General features: G+C 51.2%; 2 protein-coding genes across 5 annotated transcripts in view; both read left to right on the top strand.

Moving 5' to 3' along the window:
- The window catches only part of Bax (BCL2 associated X, apoptosis regulator), a 94,606-nt gene that overhangs the window by 55,074 nt on the left and 21,531 nt on the right, over window positions 1–18,001 (top strand). The window lies entirely within an intron of this gene.
- On the top strand, window positions 541–16,402 carry Nucb1 (nucleobindin 1). Of its 4 annotated transcripts, none has more exons than XM_023563200.2 (13): window positions 541–690; window positions 1,028–1,165; window positions 3,053–3,160; window positions 3,934–4,066; window positions 5,234–5,337; window positions 6,706–6,891; window positions 7,132–7,222; window positions 13,667–13,725; window positions 14,388–14,480; window positions 14,555–14,647; window positions 14,978–15,148; window positions 15,507–15,633; window positions 15,724–16,402. In XM_023563200.2, exons 2-13 carry the CDS (start codon window positions 1,037–1,039, stop codon window positions 15,834–15,836), a joined length of 1,407 nt encoding a protein of 468 aa, XP_023418968.1. In that variant the 5' UTR covers window positions 541–690; window positions 1,028–1,036; the 3' UTR covers window positions 15,837–16,402. The 4 variants fall into 4 exon arrangements, with proteins under 4 accessions (XP_023418968.1, XP_063109130.1, XP_005001835.1 ...); XM_005001778.4 differs by having other exon boundaries at window positions 542–690; window positions 15,507–15,609; XM_023563201.2 differs by having other exon boundaries at window positions 542–690; window positions 1,031–1,165.

Consider the following 18,001-nt stretch of genomic DNA (forward strand, 5'->3'; position numbering starts at 1 on the left):
TGTAATTCCAGCACTCAGGAGGATCCATGCGAGATCAAGGACAGTTTGGACTACAAAGTGAGTTCAAGGACAGTTTGGACTACAAAGTGAGTTCAAGGACAGTTTGGACTACAGAGTGAGTTCAAGGACAGTTTGGACTACAGAGTGAGTTCAAGGACAGCCTGAACTGCATAGCAAAACTCTCAAAAAGACCCAAAAAAAAAAAAAAATGGGGATGTATGGATGTAACTCACTATGAAGGATCTTGGTTCAATTCCCCAGTAGCAACAAAAAACAAAAACAAAAAAATTTATAAGGTGGTTTGTACAACTGCCACGGACCAAACTAACTTGCAGACACATGATGAGATAAATGAGAAAACTACATCTCCCGTGAGGCAAAGGGGCCAACGTGCCGCGGAAGTTGCCGGCTCTTCCCGGCCTGCAGGGGGTTGGAGTTCCCTCCAGAGTCCAGATAGCCCTCCGCTTACCAAGCCGGAAGTGTCACGTCAGGCGCAGGTTTTCCAGCAAGGAGGCCGGCTTTCTAGACTAGACGAACCGGTTCGTCTAGGGGGCGGGGACTCTGGATGAAAGGGCCAATCAAGATTCTGGGGCGGGTTCTCTTTAGGGAAAGTGGGCGTGGTCCAGAGGAAATTGCCAGAGACTCGTAGGAGGTCCTTGTCCCGAGGACGCAGTCTGCGGTAAAGGCGAGGTAAGGGCGCCGGGGTCTCCGAAGTTTGGATGCCGAGAGGAGGCTGATCAAAAGGCGGGGACCCCAGGACCTGGAGGAGGAGTGGTTGGGTATCAGTACTTGTGGGGCCTAGGGAAAGAGAAACTGGGGCCTGAGGAGGGTGTTGGAGCCTGGACTACCGGGGCCGAGGACTGGCGCTCATGTGCCTCTGAAAGGGATGGTGAGAGAGACCAGGAGTCCCGTGCTGCAAACCGCGAAACGCGCTGCGTCGTGATTCTTGGGAGCGGGGCGCTGCTGGGCCTGATCCCGGAATCGCGGGCTCGGGATCATCCATCCACAGCGCATCTCGCCTCCCCAGCAGCGCGCCATGCCGCCCTCAGCTTCCCGCCGAGCCCTCGTTCTCCTGCTGCCGTCCCTGCTGTGGCTACCGACTGTGCTTCCTGTGCCCATCGAGCGGGTCGCTGCCAACCAGCCGAGCCCCGCCACCGAGAGCCCGGTGAGTGACCCCGCCTGCGCCCAGGGATGCAGTCCCCGCATCTCCGGAGCCCCTGGGACCCTCCGGGATCTGTAGCTGTAGCTGGCCCTTCCTTAGCCGTTGTTTATGGGGCGGGAGTGACTTGGAGAAAAACTGAGGGTCGTACCGAGTCAGATAGTAAGTGAAAAACCGCATCGCTGTCACCGAAATCTTACTGTGCAGGGTCTTCTCCACACAAGAAGGAATTGGGAAGAGGGGGCAAAAGAAAGGGAACAAGAGCAAAACAACCTCATTTCCCAGGAGCACCAGGACCGTTGATAGTAGTTAACTGGGTGTATGGAAAGTGTGGTTTAAACTACTAAGGGATGCCAGGTGTGGTGACACACACCAGTAACCTCAGCACTCAGGAGGCTGAGGCAGGAGGATTACCCTGTGAGTTTCAGACCAGCCTGGCGTACACAGTGGGACTTTGTCTCAAAAAATAAGTTTTTAAAAATTACAAAAGGACATATGAATGGCTTGTTATTGTTATCTGTTTGTTTTGGGACAGATTCTTGCTATGTAGTTGAGGTAGGCCATGAGTTTGTGTTGATCCTGCCTCAGCCTCCCGAGTACTGGGATTACAGGCCTGCATCACCACACCCATTGTGAACTCATTATTAATCCCATCAGGTGTTTATCAAACCCTGTGAAATGACCTTTGGTCTTCAGAGTTGGAACATTAGAGATCAAACACCTGGGCTTGTGTCCTGATTCCTTCTGTAGCTCCTGGCAGAAATGGGCCCCTGTTTGCCTCAAGGAACAGAGCGTGCTGTGTGCCTGTGTGGCAGGTCCTTGCCTAGCCAGCACATTAGGCCTAAGCTGTGAAACTTTCGCAGACAGAGGGGCCCTTGGAGTCCTCTTCCCCTTAGTTCTCCTGGGCACCTTCCACAGGCTGAAAGCCCCACATCTTGGGCGGCCTGGCTCACTGGGGAATGGAAGACAGGCTGGGGCCTTCTGAGCATGGACCATGGTGATGGCTGGGATGTGTGAGCTGAGTGCTAAAGTGGCGAACATGTTAGGACAAGAACAGAAAAGAAGCCAGGTGTGTTGGTACATACCCATGACCCCAGTACTCTGGGAGGCTGAGGCAGGAGGATCTATAGTTTAACTCCAAGCAGGGCAGTTTAGCAACTTAGATCCGGTCTCATTAAAAAAAAAAAAGTAAAGGCTGTGGCTGTAGCTCAGTGGTACAGTACCTGTCTAGCATGCATGAGGCCCTGGACTCTATCCCAGGCACTACTGAATAAATAAATCTCCAGGAGACTGCAGCTGGTTTGCAAATACTGTGTCCTTTATCAGAGGGCTTAGTACTGTGGAGTTTGGTGTGTGGGGCCAAGGCAGGAGGCCAGGGCTTATCCCTGCTGTCACCCCTAGGGCAGCAGTGCCTGACGTGTGGTGGTGCTTATTGCGGAGTGAGTAAGGGAACAATTAGATAAGTGTGTGTGTCACTAGTTCCCAAGTGGGATTTGCAGGCATCCTTTTGTGGGCGGTGGTGGGCTAAGTGTATACAGAAGAAGTTTTTTGTTTTGAGGCAGGGTCTCACAGTGTAGACCAGGCTAGCTGTGAACTCAGGAATACTCCTGCCTCAGCCTCCTGAGCCCAATGTGCTACCACACCCAGCTCTCACCCACAAGATTTTCCTTTCATCTGCACTGCAGGCCTGGGAGGAACTGAACACTGGGCCAAAGGCCCAGGGATTTGCCTGAGATCACACAGTGGGTTAAACCTGGGTTTCTTGGACCCCTGCTTATGCACAGGGTCCCTGGGTTCCCCAGCGGCTAGTTTGCAGCATCACACAGTCCTGCCTGTGGGAAGGATGTGGAAGAGGGTGGAGATGGGATTGCTATGTGTGTCTTTGTCACCCAGGACACGGGCCTGTACTACCACCGTTACCTCCAGGAAGTCATCAATGTGCTGGAAACAGACGGGCACTTCCGGGAGAAGCTTCAGGCCGCCAATGCTGAAGACATCAAGGTATGGCTAGCATGGCGCAGGGGTGTTTGTGGGGCAGAGTCGGGGACCAAGGAGCCACGTGGCTGCAGTTGCGCCCGGGCTCTGGAATACTGGGATAAGACTTGGGTATAAAAGGGCAGGTCTTGGGGTCATGAAGATGGGGACTGATCTGGGGGACCTAGGAGCTTTGGCTGAGCACAGAGCTGGTCAGGTGCCTTTCACTCTCAGCGCTACTGCTTACCATTATGGGACCTCAGTTTGCTGTGCCTCAGTTTCTCCATCTGTAAAAAGGGGGTAGTAATGAAACCTGTATGACAGGGTTCAGGGTCAGATTGTCTGAGGAAGCAGGACGTGGTGACACATGCCTGTAATCCCAGTACTCAGAGGCTGAGGCAGGAGGATTGCAGCCAGTTGAAGGCCGACCTGAACTACATAGTGAGACCCTGTGTCAGAAAAAAGATCAGGATTGGAACACAGGACCCCTGCAATGGGGAGACAGGACACCAGGGTGGCAGTAAGGCTGGCCCTGACCTCCCGTGCTCATGACCTGAGGGTCTGGTTAGAGTTGGAAAGCAGGCAAGAGTCCCAGTGGGAGGAGTAGCAGGTGCCAGGACCCTGGGGTGGGGAACAGAGCCGAAAGCCCGACACTACCAGAAGTAGATCCAGGTGCTGGGGCTGGGCTTTCAGGCAGCGGGGCTTCAGGTGGGGCTGGGCCCAGGCCCGGTTCCTGCAGGTCTAGGGCCAGAGGGGATGGAAGACAACACAGGGCTGACCAGTGTTTCCTGTCCCAGCAGAGTGGGAAGCTGAGCAGAGAGCTGGACTTCGTCAGTCACCATGTCCGAACAAAGCTGGATGAACTCAAGCGCCAGGAGGTGTCGAGGCTCCGGATGCTGCTCAAGGCCAAGATGGACGCCAAGCAGGAGCCCAGTGAGCTGGGGGGCGGGAGGTTTGGGGGACTGTCCTCTGGCAATGTCCATCATTACGCAGGTTGCTTTCCACTTCTGTATTTCATTTTTACTTTTGCTGTGGTTGTTTAGCCAAGAATGGTGCCAGAAGGGGCTGGGGATTTAACTCAGTGGCATAAGCACCTGCCTTGCAAGCAGGCAGTCGTGAGTTCGATCCCTGGTACCGATAAAAACGAAAAAGACAAAAAAAAAGAATGGTGCCAGACCTCTGTCATTCCAGTACTCTGAGAGGCTGAGACAGGAGGTTCCCAAATTCGGTTCAATCTGGGCAATATAGTGACTTAGTGAGATTCTGTCTCAAAATACCAAAAAAAAATGCTGGGGAGGTAGCTGTGGGAAGGCTGATTGAATCCCCAGGGGTAAAAAAATCATAATCATTTATTTATTTTTGTAATGAAGGGGATGGATCTCCCACCCCCACCCTGCATGCTAAGCAAGCACTCCGTGCCCGAGCTTCAACCCTGCTGCACTTCTTATTTCTATCCTGTCCTTTTAGAATGACTCTAATTTCTTTTTTTTTTTTTTTAATTTTAAAGAGGGTAAAATTAAACAGAACAAAACAAAACCTTGTCCTGGGTGACAAGGACACACATAGCAAATGATTAATCATTAAATTAAGAAAACAATTTAAGAAACATAAATTTCAAAGCAAGACCACTGGAGATCTTCACTGTCTAATCATATAGTCTCTTGTTTTCTTCCGAAGAGTTGTCCATATCTTCACACACCTACTTTCTTCACATACATATCAAAGACTACATGCACATCCGTAGGTGGTGTATGTACACACACATTTCTTCAGTTTCCTTTGCAGTACTCACAACCTTCTGCATGCTTTCTCCCTGAGCTACACCTCCAGCCCTTAATAAGTTGCCCGGCCTGGCCTGGCACTTGGAATCCTCATGCTTCGGCCTCCTGAATACTGAGATTAAAGGTGTGTACCACAGCCACACCTGGTGGGTTATTCTCATTTTCAGCATCAGACTCAGTGACAGGTTCCCCTCCTCCAGGACACTTTCCCTGATTGCCCCAGGTCCACTCTGCCCTCCTGGGGCTTCCCACTGCCCTCCATGACCACCCTTAGAGCCTACATGGCCTGAGTGGGTGTTCTGTTGGACTCCTCATCCAGATGTACAAATGGATCATCTGAACCTCCTTAAGCAGTTTGAACACCTGGACCCTCAGAACCAGCACACGTTCGAGGCCCGGGACCTGGAGCTGCTGATCCAGACGGTAGGGGGCAGGGGTGATGGGGATGGTATGCAAGCTGCTGTTAGATAGGCCAGAGCCTGGCACAGGTGAGCTATTTCTAAGCAAGTTGCACTTTCTCCTTCCTCTCTTCTTTTTTTTGCAAGGCAAATGCTTTACCTTTGCCCTGTATTCCAGCTCTGAAAGCACCCCCAGTGCTGTGGTCTAAAAGTCTACCCTAAGGCTGGGGATGGAGCACCTATAATCACAGTACTCAGGAGGCTGAAGCAGGAGGATTTCCAAGAGTGAGGCCACCCTGGGCTACATAGTAAGACCCTTCCCCAACACCAAGACTCCCTATTTTCCACAGGAAAACAGGAGATACAGGCAAAACAGCCGGTAGGTTCTTCCAACCTGCTGTGCTCCCTCCCTGGCTTGGTTCTTCCATGGGACACCTCTATGTCCTTGCTGAAGGCTGAACAGTGCCCCCCTCCCTCATCTATATGTCCCATCCCATAGTCTGTGACTGCTTCAGTGCAAAAGGGCCTGGCAGGGGCAGTTCATCTTAGCCCTCTGGGGAACTGAGGCAGCAGGGGCACGAGTTTCAAGTCTAGCCTGGGTAAGTTAGCGGTGTGAAAAATCTGCCAGGCTGCTTGGCCCCGATCCTACCCTTGCCCTAGCAGCCCTGCCAGGATCAGGTTCTGCTTTTCCTTTTTTTTTTTTTTTTTCCTGCTTGAAACAAGGTCTCTGCATAGTTCAGACTGGCTTCAAACTCAACTCACCGTGTAGTCCAGGCTGGCCTCGCACACAGAGCAGTCCTCCTGCTTCAGCCTCCCAATGCTGAGATTACAGGCATACACAACCATGCCAAGCCTCCAAAGACCTTGAGATTGGAGGATTTGAAAGAGATGACCAAACTCGCTCTTGGCAGTTGTCATAATCACTTTTTTTTTGTTTTTTGTCTTTTTGAGACAGGGTCTCTATATAGTTCAGGCTGGCCTTGAGTTCACTTTGTGGCCTAGGCTGGTCTCCAATTTGAAAGGATCCTCCTTTCTCAGCCTCCCGAGTGCTGGGAATTCAGGTGTAAGGCACCATGTGGGGCTTGTCATAATCACTTTTTTTTTTTTTTTTGTCTTTTTCCTTTTTATCGGTACCGGGGATCGAACTCACGACTGCCTGCTTGCAAGGCAGGCGCTTATGCCACTGAGCTAAATCCCCAGCCCCGTCATAATCACTTTTGAGGAGAGAGAATTGCGTGTTACAAGGCAGGAGCAGCCATGGAGAACACAAAATGAGACGGTGCTATGGGACTTGTCGCAGGAGCAGCTTGGCCTGCCTCTAGCCTGCTTCCCTACCAAGGTCTCCCTTTTCAGGGCTGGATTCAAAAATTCTACAAATCTTTGCTCTCTGCAGGCTACCCGGGACCTTGCACAATATGACGCAGCCCATCACGAGGAGTTTAAACGCTATGAGATGCTCAAGGAACATGAGCGACGCCAGTACCTGGAGTCTCTGGGAGAGGAACAGAGGAAAGAGGCAGAACAGAAGCTGGAAGAGCAACAGCGCCGACACCGGGAGCACCCCAAAGTCAACGTGCCTGTAAGGACCCCCATGGGCACCCATACCCTGGAGGCCATAGGACTAAAGTAATTAGAACTACAACTCCCAGGAGCCCCTGGGTCAAAAGGTCTTCCTTTACCAAATTCCTCTAGGGGCTGCTGGGAATTATAGTTTTCTTGATGGGGGTTACCTTCATTAGATAAGGGTAAGGATTTTGCTCACTGTTATCCATGGCACCCAGGCTCCTTGCTCATAAGCCCCTGGCTCTTCCCTCCACAGGGCAGCCGAGCACAGTTAAAGGAGGTGTGGGAGGAACTAGATGGATTAGACCCCAACAGGTTTAACCCCAAGACCTTCTTCATCCTGCATGGTAAGAGGGAAGGGGCAGGTGTCGCATACTCTGTCAAACCTGGAGGCTCTGACTGTTCTAAGCCCTGTCCCTGAAAGTTGCTGGGTCTTCTATGGCATGCCAGGCCTCTTCTGAGATATGTCAGACTCTTGGGCTCTAAGCAGTGCCAGTATCTACAAGCTGAGTGGCCTTGTCAAGAAAGCTGGGTTGGGGGCCCAGGGATTTAGCTCAGCAGCTCAGGCACTTGTCTGGTAAGCATGAGGTCATGAGTTCAATTCCTGATACCAAAAAAAAAAAAAAAAAAAAAAAAGAAGGAAATACTTTGCTGGGCATGGTGGCACACTCCTATAATCCCAGCACTTGGGAAGCTGAGGCAGGAGGATCACTGAAAGTTCAAGACCAGCTTGGGATACAAAGTGAGCCCAAGGCCACCCTGAACTGCAAAGTGAGACCCTGGCTCAAAAAGAAAAAAATTTGGACTGTGCCCTGTAACTAGGCCTCCAGATTCCTGTAGAGCCATGTCCTGATGGTGGGGCAGAGTCACCTTCTCCTTCCCTCAGTCCCTCAGCATCTGAGAACAGGGCTTCTGCAGAGCTCATTGTGGGCTGGGCTTCATCCATGTCTACAAAGTACTGCTGAGGACCAGGTTGTGTCAGACCAGGGGGCAAAACTGAGGAATTCAGAGGCCCTCCCCTGTGAGCCAACCATATTGGAGCCCTCACCAGGCTGGGGTGAGGGGCACTAGCATTTCAAAAAAGCTGATTAAAATAGCAATGTGCATCCCAGTTTTAGGCTTGGTAAAATACAGAAGAGAAAAAAGTCAGCCAAGAACTGATGAGTAAGTCCTCTTAGTCTCAGGAGGTACACAGAGGACAGCCACAGCAGACCTGTAATCCCAGCACTCCTGGAGGCTGAGGCAGGAAGACTGCAATTTGGGCTTCTCCCTGGGCAATTAATTTAGTGAAACTCTTGTGTCACAGAGTAATAAAAAAAGGGCTGAAGTGTAGCACAGTGTTAGAGCGCCCCTGGAGTTCAATACCTGGTACTGCAAGAAAAAGCAAAGAACCCTCACCTGGGGTTAAGGGGTGAAAGTAGTTACAGAAAAGGGTTTTTGTGTGTGTGCTTGTTTGTTTGTTTTCCAGTGATGTCCAAACGAAGTCCAGCCCAGCAGCCACCAATCCCAGTGGCTGCCAAGCAACTGAAATGTGGCTTGTGGGGCTGAGGGACTGAATTTTTTTTTTTTTTTTTTTTTTGAGGAACTGCATTTTCTTTCACTTATAGTTGTGATAAATGAAATCCTATTTATTAATTCAGGGGTTTTTTGGGACACAGTCTCACTATAGCCCAGGAGTGCTAGGATTATAGGGGTGCTGTACCATACCATGGGTGGGTGATACAGCTCAGTGGCATGGTGCTTTCCTGGCAAGCAGGACATCCTGAGTTCAATTTCTGATACCAAAATAAATATTTACAAAAAATTAGATCATGGAAATTTACCACAGTAATTATTTCTAAATGTACAGTTCAAACCAGGCATGGTGGTGCCTGCCTGTAATCTTAGTACGGGGGAGGCTGAGGCAGGAGGATCGCTATGAGTTTGAGGCCAGCCTGAATGTCATGGCTGCAGGCTGGAGAGGTACTTGTGCAGGTAAGAGCCTTGGAGAAAAGAAGTCATCTGCTAAGTCATTCCCCAGGGAGAGGGGGTTTGACGTCCTGCAGTGTGCATGATACGTTACCTGGTTAGTTATGTGGCCTTCTCCCATAAGTTAGTACCCCATAAGGCTTAGTGCCCTCCCTGCCAGTCCTGGTCTGTCTGAGCTCATAATCAGAGCGTCAGTCCTCAAAGTGCAGCCCAGCTATCTGCGCATGCTTGTAGGGGCCTTCTCCATGCCAGGAGCCATGCTGCTCACCACTCTGCCCACTGCCTCAACCTACCTGTTCCCAATTTCAAACCAGAAGGCTTCTGTAGTAGACAGGACAGTTACTGCTGTCCATTGCAGGGCTGCACCATGGCTGGACCCATCGGTGTACCAGGCGTCAGCCCAAGGTCCCTCTTGCCTCTGCAGAGGGACTAAGTCTGTCCTCCTGCAGTGTCTCCTATGCTGAGTACACCTTAGGTCCTGTATTGCCAAAACAGCTGACAACGGGCTGTTGGAGAATGCAGTGTGCTTGGCACATACGTCCCCTGGCATGTGAAGGAGGGCCAGGCCACACCACTCATAGGACGGTACATTCTTATACAGAGCCAGCCCCCTATGCAGTATTTGGCCTGCACTTCCACTGTCAGCTGCCCGTGACCCCCTCACAGGTATGCAGAGCGGCATATACCGCTGCTACTTCTCAATCGGGGAGCACCGGCTTTTGGCCCTTTTCCATAACTGACCAAAATCCACTAGGGCACTTCGGCTTCCCTTCATCCCAAAGGCCCGAGCCAAACACATTGTCATCTGTGCCCAGTTATGGTAAAGGGAGGGTAGGGTCAGCTACCCAGAGGGCTTGTACCTGCATGACTCTCCCCCACAAAAAAGCAGCTTCTGCTGTGTCCAGCCCTATGTTGTGCCCTCTGGTCGTCTGGTGTAAGGGGCACAGCAGGGTACCTAGGTGCAGTGTAAACATTCATCAGAAACCCAGCAAGCCCGAATACACCCTGTCATGGGTCTGCAGGTTCTTTTTTTTTTTTTTTTTTTTTTTTGTCTTTTTCCTTTTTATTGGTACCGGGGATCGAACTCATGACGGCCTGCTTGCAAGGCAGGCACTTATGCCGCGGGTCTGCAGGTTCTAAGGTGAAGTCGTCATCAGTTAGCACTGACTGCAGTATCCATTAATGCTAAAAACATGCTGTATGTTTTTTGGGGGCCAATAATTAGTCATTTTTTTTTTTTTTTTAAACAGAGTCTCACTATGCAGTTCAGGCTGGCCTTGAGCTCACTTTGTAGCCCAGGGTGGTCTCAGATTCACAATGATCCTCCTGCTTCAGCCTCCCAAGTACTGGGATTACAGGCATGCACCACCACGCCGGGCTAGGTAGTCATTTCTGAGTGTAGGCTCTGGTCCCCCAAGATCCCCACTAACTGGGTGCCTCGGCCTATATCCTAGTCCAGGTAAAAGAAGAAGAAGGTCAGGGTCACTTTCTTTTGTTTTCTTGGGCTGTTTTCATCTTTGGACCTTGGGCCAATGTTGCTGCTCGGGGTGCAGCTCATCTTCAGTGGCCCCACTGGCCAGGGGCCACCTGCTTTCTTTTCTTTGGCATTAGAGTCTGTGTACAGCTCTCATAGTGCTTTACTTTTACATCTCCTAGATGGCCTAAGGTTTCTTGTGGATTGGGCGATCTGTGAAAGGGGCTAAAAAGGCCATACCTGGCCCAAACGTGCCAGCCAGCCCATGTGCCAAGGTCGTGTCCCTCGAGCATTCTGTAAGCAGCTCCTCGTGAGCGCTGCATTACTGCAGAGCAGACCTCATTCGGGGCATGCCCATTTCCGTCTGCACAGACGCTAAGCCCAAGTAGGTTGTCTGCTTTTGCTAGTTGCTACCTTCAACCAGTTTATCAAAGTCTGGTTAGCAGCGGGTGGAGGAGGTGCTGGTTACACTGCTGTTTTTGCGCATCATGTACATCGTGTGTTGGGTAGAGACCAGCAGGCCTCCTGACTCTCCTCCTAGGGCTAGGGGTCCCTCCACCTCCATCTTCTGGTACAGAGCAGACCTTGCATGCAAAAGCAGGGGACTCTCCCAGGAGTCCCCCTGGAGGTGGGGACTTAGATTCATGAAATGCTGCAGGAGGAGGCCTATTGTGCGTCTCTACTCCTTGCTCCAGGTCCTTTCAAGTCCTCTGCTTCAGCTGACCTTCTTGCCCCTTGTGGTAAAAGGGTAAAGACTCACGCTGGGAAGGAGGGTTCTGCGTGTCTGTCACTTCTGAGGCTTTCAGAGCATCCCTGGGCTCCAGAGAGACCAAGTTCTAGTCCTCCAGAGCCTTCTAAGCCCCTGAAAAGGGGGCTACAGATAACCAAGGAGAGGCCAGGGGAGAGGCCTGTGTGTTGGCTTCCCGGCCAGCAGGGATGGGACACACCTAACCATCCCACCACCTACAACAGTACTTCTACAGGGGAGGAACTTCTGCAGGTGAGATCCCCAGGGAAGAGGAGGCACACAGGGTAGGCATCAGCTCAGAAGGCAGGCAGGCAGCAGAAAAAACAGCTGCGTCTGTATTGTTTACTCCTTAAGAATATATGCTGTCATTGCCTGTTTACATTCTTCTCTGTGGGGCCTCACTGGCACATGCCTGGTTTGCTTCAGCGAAGCCGAGGTTGCGTAAACTCATGACGTTTGGCTCCTGCACTAGACAGTAGGTTCACATCCTTATGTGCACTCAGACAGAACCAAGCTTTGAGACCACAGCGTCCCCCATACTGAACTACATAGCAAGAGCCTGACTCAAAGTGAAACAAACAGCAAACAAAAACAAAGCGAGAGTGCATTTCAGTAAAGTTAAGCACATTTACATCGTTATGCAGCCGATTCCTAGAAGTCTTTTCGTCAAGCCAAACTAAAACTCTAGACCCTTCCAGCGACTCCCCATTTCTCCTTCCTCCCAGCCCTTGGCATCCAACATTCTGCTTTCTGTCTCGGTGATTTTGTGGTTGATGCTGGGAATTGAAACCAGGCCTTTCTCCCAGAGCTATATTCCCAGTCTTACTTTTTTATTTTGAGACAATAAAGTTGCCCAGGCCGGGGATTTAGCGCAGTGGCATAGTGCCTGCCTGGCAAGCACCAGGTGGTGAGTTTGATCCCTGGTACAAAACAATAATAAAATTGCCCAGGCTATGCTCAAAGTTGCAATCCTTCTGCCTCAGCCTTTTAGAGGGAGAGAGACATGGTCAGACTCTAGAGTCAGCCTGGAGGCCAAGTTGGTTAAACACAGAAGATGGCAACACAAAAGTTATGAAAGGAACTCTGTTTGGCCCCAGCAGCAGGAAAGATAAGATATTAAATTAGAGATGTCTGTGCTAGGTGTGGTGGTGAAGGTCTGTAATCCCAGCCCTCAGGAGATTGAGGCAGGGGCTCACTGAGAGTTTTGAGGCCAGCCTGAACTACACAGTAAGACCCTGTCTCAAAAAACAAATAGATGAAACAAATTTTTTTAAAAAGGGGAAGGGGATGTAGTTCAGTGCCACAGCCCTGGGTTCAATCCCTAATACCACCAAACATTAATGGGATTAATCAATTAGGTAAAACTAAATGACAGTAGCCAGGCGCAGTGACGCATGCTATAATCCCAGCATTCGTGAAACTGAGGCAAGAAGATTGTTGCAAGCCGGGGGCCAGCCTGGGCTGCAAAGTGAGCTCAAGGCCTGTCTGAACTGTATGGTTTTTGTTTCAAAAAAAAAACACCAAAACCTAAATGTCAACACCTGTTCCACCTCCATGTAGACAGTACTCATGTGTAGATTCTTCTGATGGTACAGAAGTCTTCTGAAATATAAACTATTTTGGCAGCTGCCAACCACCTATAGCTGTTGTCTCTTGCTGTGTCACAAGTGGGATGAATAAATTGAACTTTAAGCCTATATTTTTTCCCATTCTGGGAATCAAAATCATAGTCTTTCCTGGACTAGACAAGTGCTTTACCCCTGAGCCATGTCCCGGCCCCTAGATCTTAGTTAATCTTTTTGTTTTTTGAAACCGAGTCTCACTATGCAGTTCAATCTAGCCATGAGCTCACTTTGTAGCCCAGGCTGGTCTCAAAATTCACAATGATCCTCCTGCCTCAGTCTCCCGAGTGCTAGGATTACAGGTGTGCATCACCACACCTGGCTAAATCTTACTTAATCTTAACCAGTGTGAACTCCACTGCCCGAGTGCCCAGTGGCTCCCACCTGGGATGGCACAGCTGCAAGGGTGGTAGAAAAGAGGCCCTGGCTGCTCCAGACTCCAAGAGCTCGGGAGGGGCAGCCAGAGAGCACAGGATATGCTGGCGTCTAGTCAAAGGCAGGCTGAAAGATAACCATTGTGTCTGCAAGAGCAGGCTTCCCAGCATCCTCTGTGGAAGGAAGCTCAGCATCGTGTGTGGGCACGGGAGTGAGGCCTGAGGCTGTGACAGCTGCCCTGGCAGCCTGAGTCACAATAAACCAGGTTTTTTTTTTTTTTGTCTTTTTCTTTTTTATCGGTACCAGGGATTGAACTCACAACTGCCTGCTTGCAAGGCAGGTGCTTCTACCACTGAGCTAAATCCCCAGCCCCAGTAGACCAGTTTTAGTGGGGGAAGACTTCAGACACCAGGTGCTAGAGATGAGTCCCGTGTGCCTGTAAGCCAGGCCTTGTCTAATCCATTGTCAGGGCGCTGGTCACAAGGGAGTGACTGTCCTCTGGTAAGGTACCCTACCGCAGCCCGATAGCCCTTTCCCAGTTATCCCCTGGGGCCAGATCCACTGTGTCCTCAGTCCCCTGCTAATACCTTGTCTCCACTCTCAGATATCAACAGCGATGGGGTCCTGGATGAGCAGGAGCTGGAGGCCCTCTTCACCAAGGAGGTGAGGGTTGCGGGGTGCCTGGGGAACTTGATTGAGGAGGCAGTGGGTAAACTGCGGGGCAAAAGCACCCAGGCTTTTGTGCGGGGTAAACGGTAAGACAGGAAGATTACAGGGCCGGGGATGTAGCTCAGAGGCATAAGTGCCTGCCTGGCAAGTTCAAGGTTATGAGTTCGATCCCCAGTACCAAAAAAATCAGGAAAAAAACCCAGCTTAGATTACAGAAGCCTATTGTGTCTTGTCATTGTCACATGGTTTTCCCGAGGAAACTGCCTACCCTGGACACAGTCCTGAAAGCCTGGCAGTTCTTGGCCTCTGTGCTTTTCCTGGATGTCTCCTTAGCTAAGGCCTGGTATCCTTGACTGACATAGCCCCTTGATGTGGCCCTCTTGATTGAGCTAACTCTTCTCCAAGTATGTTTCACTCTCTGTACCACCACTGTCATATACTACAGTGGGAGTGGAGACACTCAGAATGCCACACGTGCCCCCAAGATGAATCTGAGGAAAAACTACAATTCCCAGCAGCCCCCCAGGGCAGAAAGAAGATGTGAGGTGTGGCAGTGCAGCCCAGGGCCTGCTGGAAGTTGAAGTCACCTGGTATGGGGGAGGGTGCCTTTGCCCCAGGACCACTGGATGCCTCCCACTTCTCTTTTGGCTCTGCAGCTAGAGAAGGTGTACGACCCGAAGAATGAGGAGGACGACATGCGGGAAATGGAGGAGGAGCGACTGCGCATGCGGGAGCACGTGATGAAGAATGTGAGCCGAGGGACAGGGCAGCTGTGTGGGGGTGCAAGTCCCAGCTCTGTCCTTACTTGGATCTGTTTCCCCAGGTGGACACCAACCATGACCGCCTTGTGACCCTGGAGGAATTCCTAGCATCCACCCAGCAGAAGGAGTTCGGGGACACTGGGGAGGGCTGGGAGGTGAAGACATGGTCACTATGGGGTTTCGGCTCAGCTCTAATCGTGACCTCTCAGGGTCTCTGTCAACTCATAGGCCTCTGTGCCATCCTCCCAGGCTTCTGTACCTGACCTGTACCCATCTTGGTCTTTCTATCCTTATCTCCAGTTTCTGTGATGCTTTCTGACTGTCCTCCATCTGAGGTCTCTGGCCCTGGCCCTGAGCCTCTGTTCCCCGTTGTGTCCCCCTTTACCCTATATCCCATCTCCCGCCAGGCCTCATAGCCTCTGCTAGGACCCTTGGCAGCCCCTCTGCACCATAGAGGCTGAGGCTCACATTTTTCCCGCCCGCAGACTGTGGAAATGCACCCCGCGTTTACGGAGGAGGAGCTGAGGATCTTTGAGGAGGAGCTGGCTGCCCGTGAAGCTGAACTGAAGGCCCAGGCCCAGCGCCTTAGTCAGGAGACTGAGGCCCTCGGGCGGTCACAGGACCAGCTGGTGGCCCAGAGGCGAGAGCTGCAGCAGGTGATGGTGGGAAGTTCGGCCCCTGTCCATGTCTGGGGTCCCCAGAGGCTGGTAGATGCTCAAAGTGGTCATGGCTAGCTTGAGTGAGGTTAGCTGTGTCCCTGTCCCCAATGGTGCAGCTGCCATGTGCAAAACTGTGAGTAGAAGGCAGAAGGGGTCATTGAGGGCTTTGCTGTCCCCAGGTGGGACACAGCCATGATGACAGAGAGCTGGGCTTAACTAAGATTAAGCGCACAAAGAAGGGACTCTACTGAAGTCACTGGACAGGTGGCTGCAGGGTCTCAGATTAGGGACTGAGGCTGGAGCATTTAGGAATTGCAGTGTCACACAGCCTCTTCTGTGTCACCTACCCTGGCAGGCCGTTCTACAAATGGAGCAGAGGAAGCAGCAGCAGCAGCAGCAGAACCAAAATCTACCCCCTGCCAACCCTGAGGGACAGCTCAAGTTCCACCCAGATACAGGTGCCACCTTGGCCGGGAGCCCAGGTCAGAGGGAGGAGGGCTGGGACCATGACTCTTAGGTGCTTGGGTGTCGGGAACTTAGTCGTGTCCCTCACTGTTTCCTGTCACTTCCAGATGATGTTCCTGTCCCAGCTCCAGCAGGTGACCAAAAGGATGTGCCAGCTGCTGAAAAGAAGGCTCCAGAACAGCTTCTTGCCGCACCTCAGCCAGATTCCCTGCACCTCTGAACCTCAGCACCCCGCCTTCCAAATCCTTCCCTGGGTGGCCACATGAGCGGCCTCGAGAAGGAGACTCAGTGACAGCCACACATGACTACTCAGACCCGTGTTTGCCCTTCTCTTCCTGGCATAGGGGCCACAGCTCCGAGCCATGGTCCTATCTCCGTCCCTATGGAGTGCCTGTCCCCTCCCTCATAGCCTGACCGAAGCCGGGTCCTTTGGCCGCCTTATGGCCCAGGAGCGGAGTTGCACCTGCTGCTTGGGGCCAGCTCCTGGTGGTGTGGGGGGAGCTGGGTTGGGTCCTCAGGATCTTGTGCTGCTTTCTCTGGGCCAGCAGTGCTGCTGTATCTCCTCTACAGATGCTAAAGTCAAGGTCCTTGTGACTGGGCAGGGCTGTCCCTGGACCTGGCTTCTGGCCAACTCGGGGCCACCTCATCGCCAGCCTCTTCCCCACTCTGGCCAGGGCAAAAGCCCTGATGTCGGCCCCAGCCACTGTGCTGACCTCCGCTTGCCCTGCTGTGTGCTCGCTCTGCTTTCCAGTTCCATCCAAATACACTTTGGGGGAAGAGATCTCATGCTCCCGTGTCCTGTTTATGTGCTGTCCCCTCACATCCTGTCTGCATGTCACTTGCTAGGGTGGTCATTGTGTTACATTCAGTTCAGATATCACCTACAAGAAGCTTACATGGGAGCCTTTTAGCCACAAGGACAAAAGATCAAATCCAAGCTTAGACAACTTACACCTTTGTTGTCGATGGTATTTTTCGAGACAGGGTCTCACTGTGTAGTTCAGGCTGGCCTTCAACTCACTTCATAGTCCAGGCTGGCCTCAAAAGGCATGCTAATCTTCCTGCCTCAGTCTCCCAAGGGCTGGGATTATGGACACATAACCACCACAACTGACCTAAGTTGAAACAATTTTTTTTAATGTACTATTTCCCCAAGCAATTCCCAACGTGTGATGGCTTCGAGGTGGTTAGGGAAACTGCTTTTCCCATCTATCTGTGCTGTGGTAGGTATTTGTGTAGTACTCCTTTCACGGTTCCAAAGTGGCTGCAGTTGCCCCAGATGTCACCCTTATCCACACTAAACATCAAGCCGAGGAATAAGCCCCATCCTACCCTGAGCATTGTAAGCAAGATATCCACCTCCAAGGTTTTGTTTCTGTGTAGCTCCTTTCAGAGGCCATGGCCACAAAGCATGTTGTGATACCCATGGACGCCCCGCCCCCCCCCCAAGGTGGCACTTAGCGGTGGTGAGCCTCACTTGGGATGGGGACACTTGGGTCATTTGAGGTCTGATGAAGAGTTAGCCTGGGGATTTAGCTCAGCAGTATAAGCACCTGCCTTGCAAGCGCACAGTCCTGAGTTTGATCCCCGGTACCCATTAAGAAAAAAAAAAAGATATTTTGTTAGATGAAATTCTGGGTTTGGTTTGGTTTTGAGGCTGGGAATGGAATTCATGGCCTTGAGTGTGTCATATAACTCCTCCAACTCAGCTACACCCAGCCCTAAAATTATATTTAAAGTTTGTTGCTTTGTTTCTTAAGACAAGGTCTTACTGTGTAGTTCGGGCTGGCCTCAAACTCCCAATGATCCTCCTGCCTCAGCCTCTTGAATGCTGTAGTTACAAGTGTGCATAAAACAGGCTGTTGACATTGTCATTAAGTATGTGGGAGGCCTCAGCATAGTAAAAATAAACAGCACACCAGGACAGGGTCCACTGGCATGGGCATGTCATTCTAGCACTCTGGTGACTTGAAGCAGACAGATTGCAAGTTTAGAGTAAACCTGGGGTACATAAGGCCATCTGACCAGCCTGGGATACAAGTCTGGCAAGTTAAATATGACTGTCTCAATACTTTTTTTTTTTTAAAGTCAAGATCTTGCAAAAAAAAAAAAGGTCTTGCTAGGTAGGCCAGGCTGACCTTGAGCTCGCCATGTAGCTCAGGAGGGCCTCAAACTTGTGATCCTCCTGTCTCTGTGAAGGAGGCCTGGTCGGAATACAGTAAATGTAATGCTGTCATAAGAATACAGTAGGAAAAGTTTTCTCAACTGCACACTACAAAGATCAGTGAGTGCTGATCAGCTGCAGATAAGCATGTGATGATCTCAGTGTTCCCCCTCCGTTTCACCCTGGTATTTTTTAAAATTTTATTTTTTATTTATTTTTGT

Source organism: Cavia porcellus, unplaced genomic scaffold (genome assembly GCF_034190915.1).
Source record: "Cavia porcellus strain 051 isolate PalLab524CR breed Dunkin Hartley unplaced genomic scaffold, mCavPor4.1 scaffold_7, whole genome shotgun sequence".
In the NCBI taxonomy this organism is placed as follows: Eukaryota; Metazoa; Chordata; class Mammalia; order Rodentia; family Caviidae; genus Cavia; species Cavia porcellus.

Coding starts and splice junctions, on each gene's coding strand:
- Nucb1 (XM_023563200.2), top strand. CDS start 1,037: ATGCCGCCCTCAGCTTCCCGCCGAGCCCTCGTTCTCCTGCTGCCGTCC. Junction 3,161..3,933: donor CCAATGCTGAAGACATCAAG/GTATGGCTAGCA, acceptor CTGTCCCAGCAG/AGTGGGAAGCTGAGCAGAGA. Junction 13,726..14,387: donor AGGCCCTCTTCACCAAGGAG/GTGAGGGTTGCG, acceptor TTGGCTCTGCAG/CTAGAGAAGGTGTACGACCC.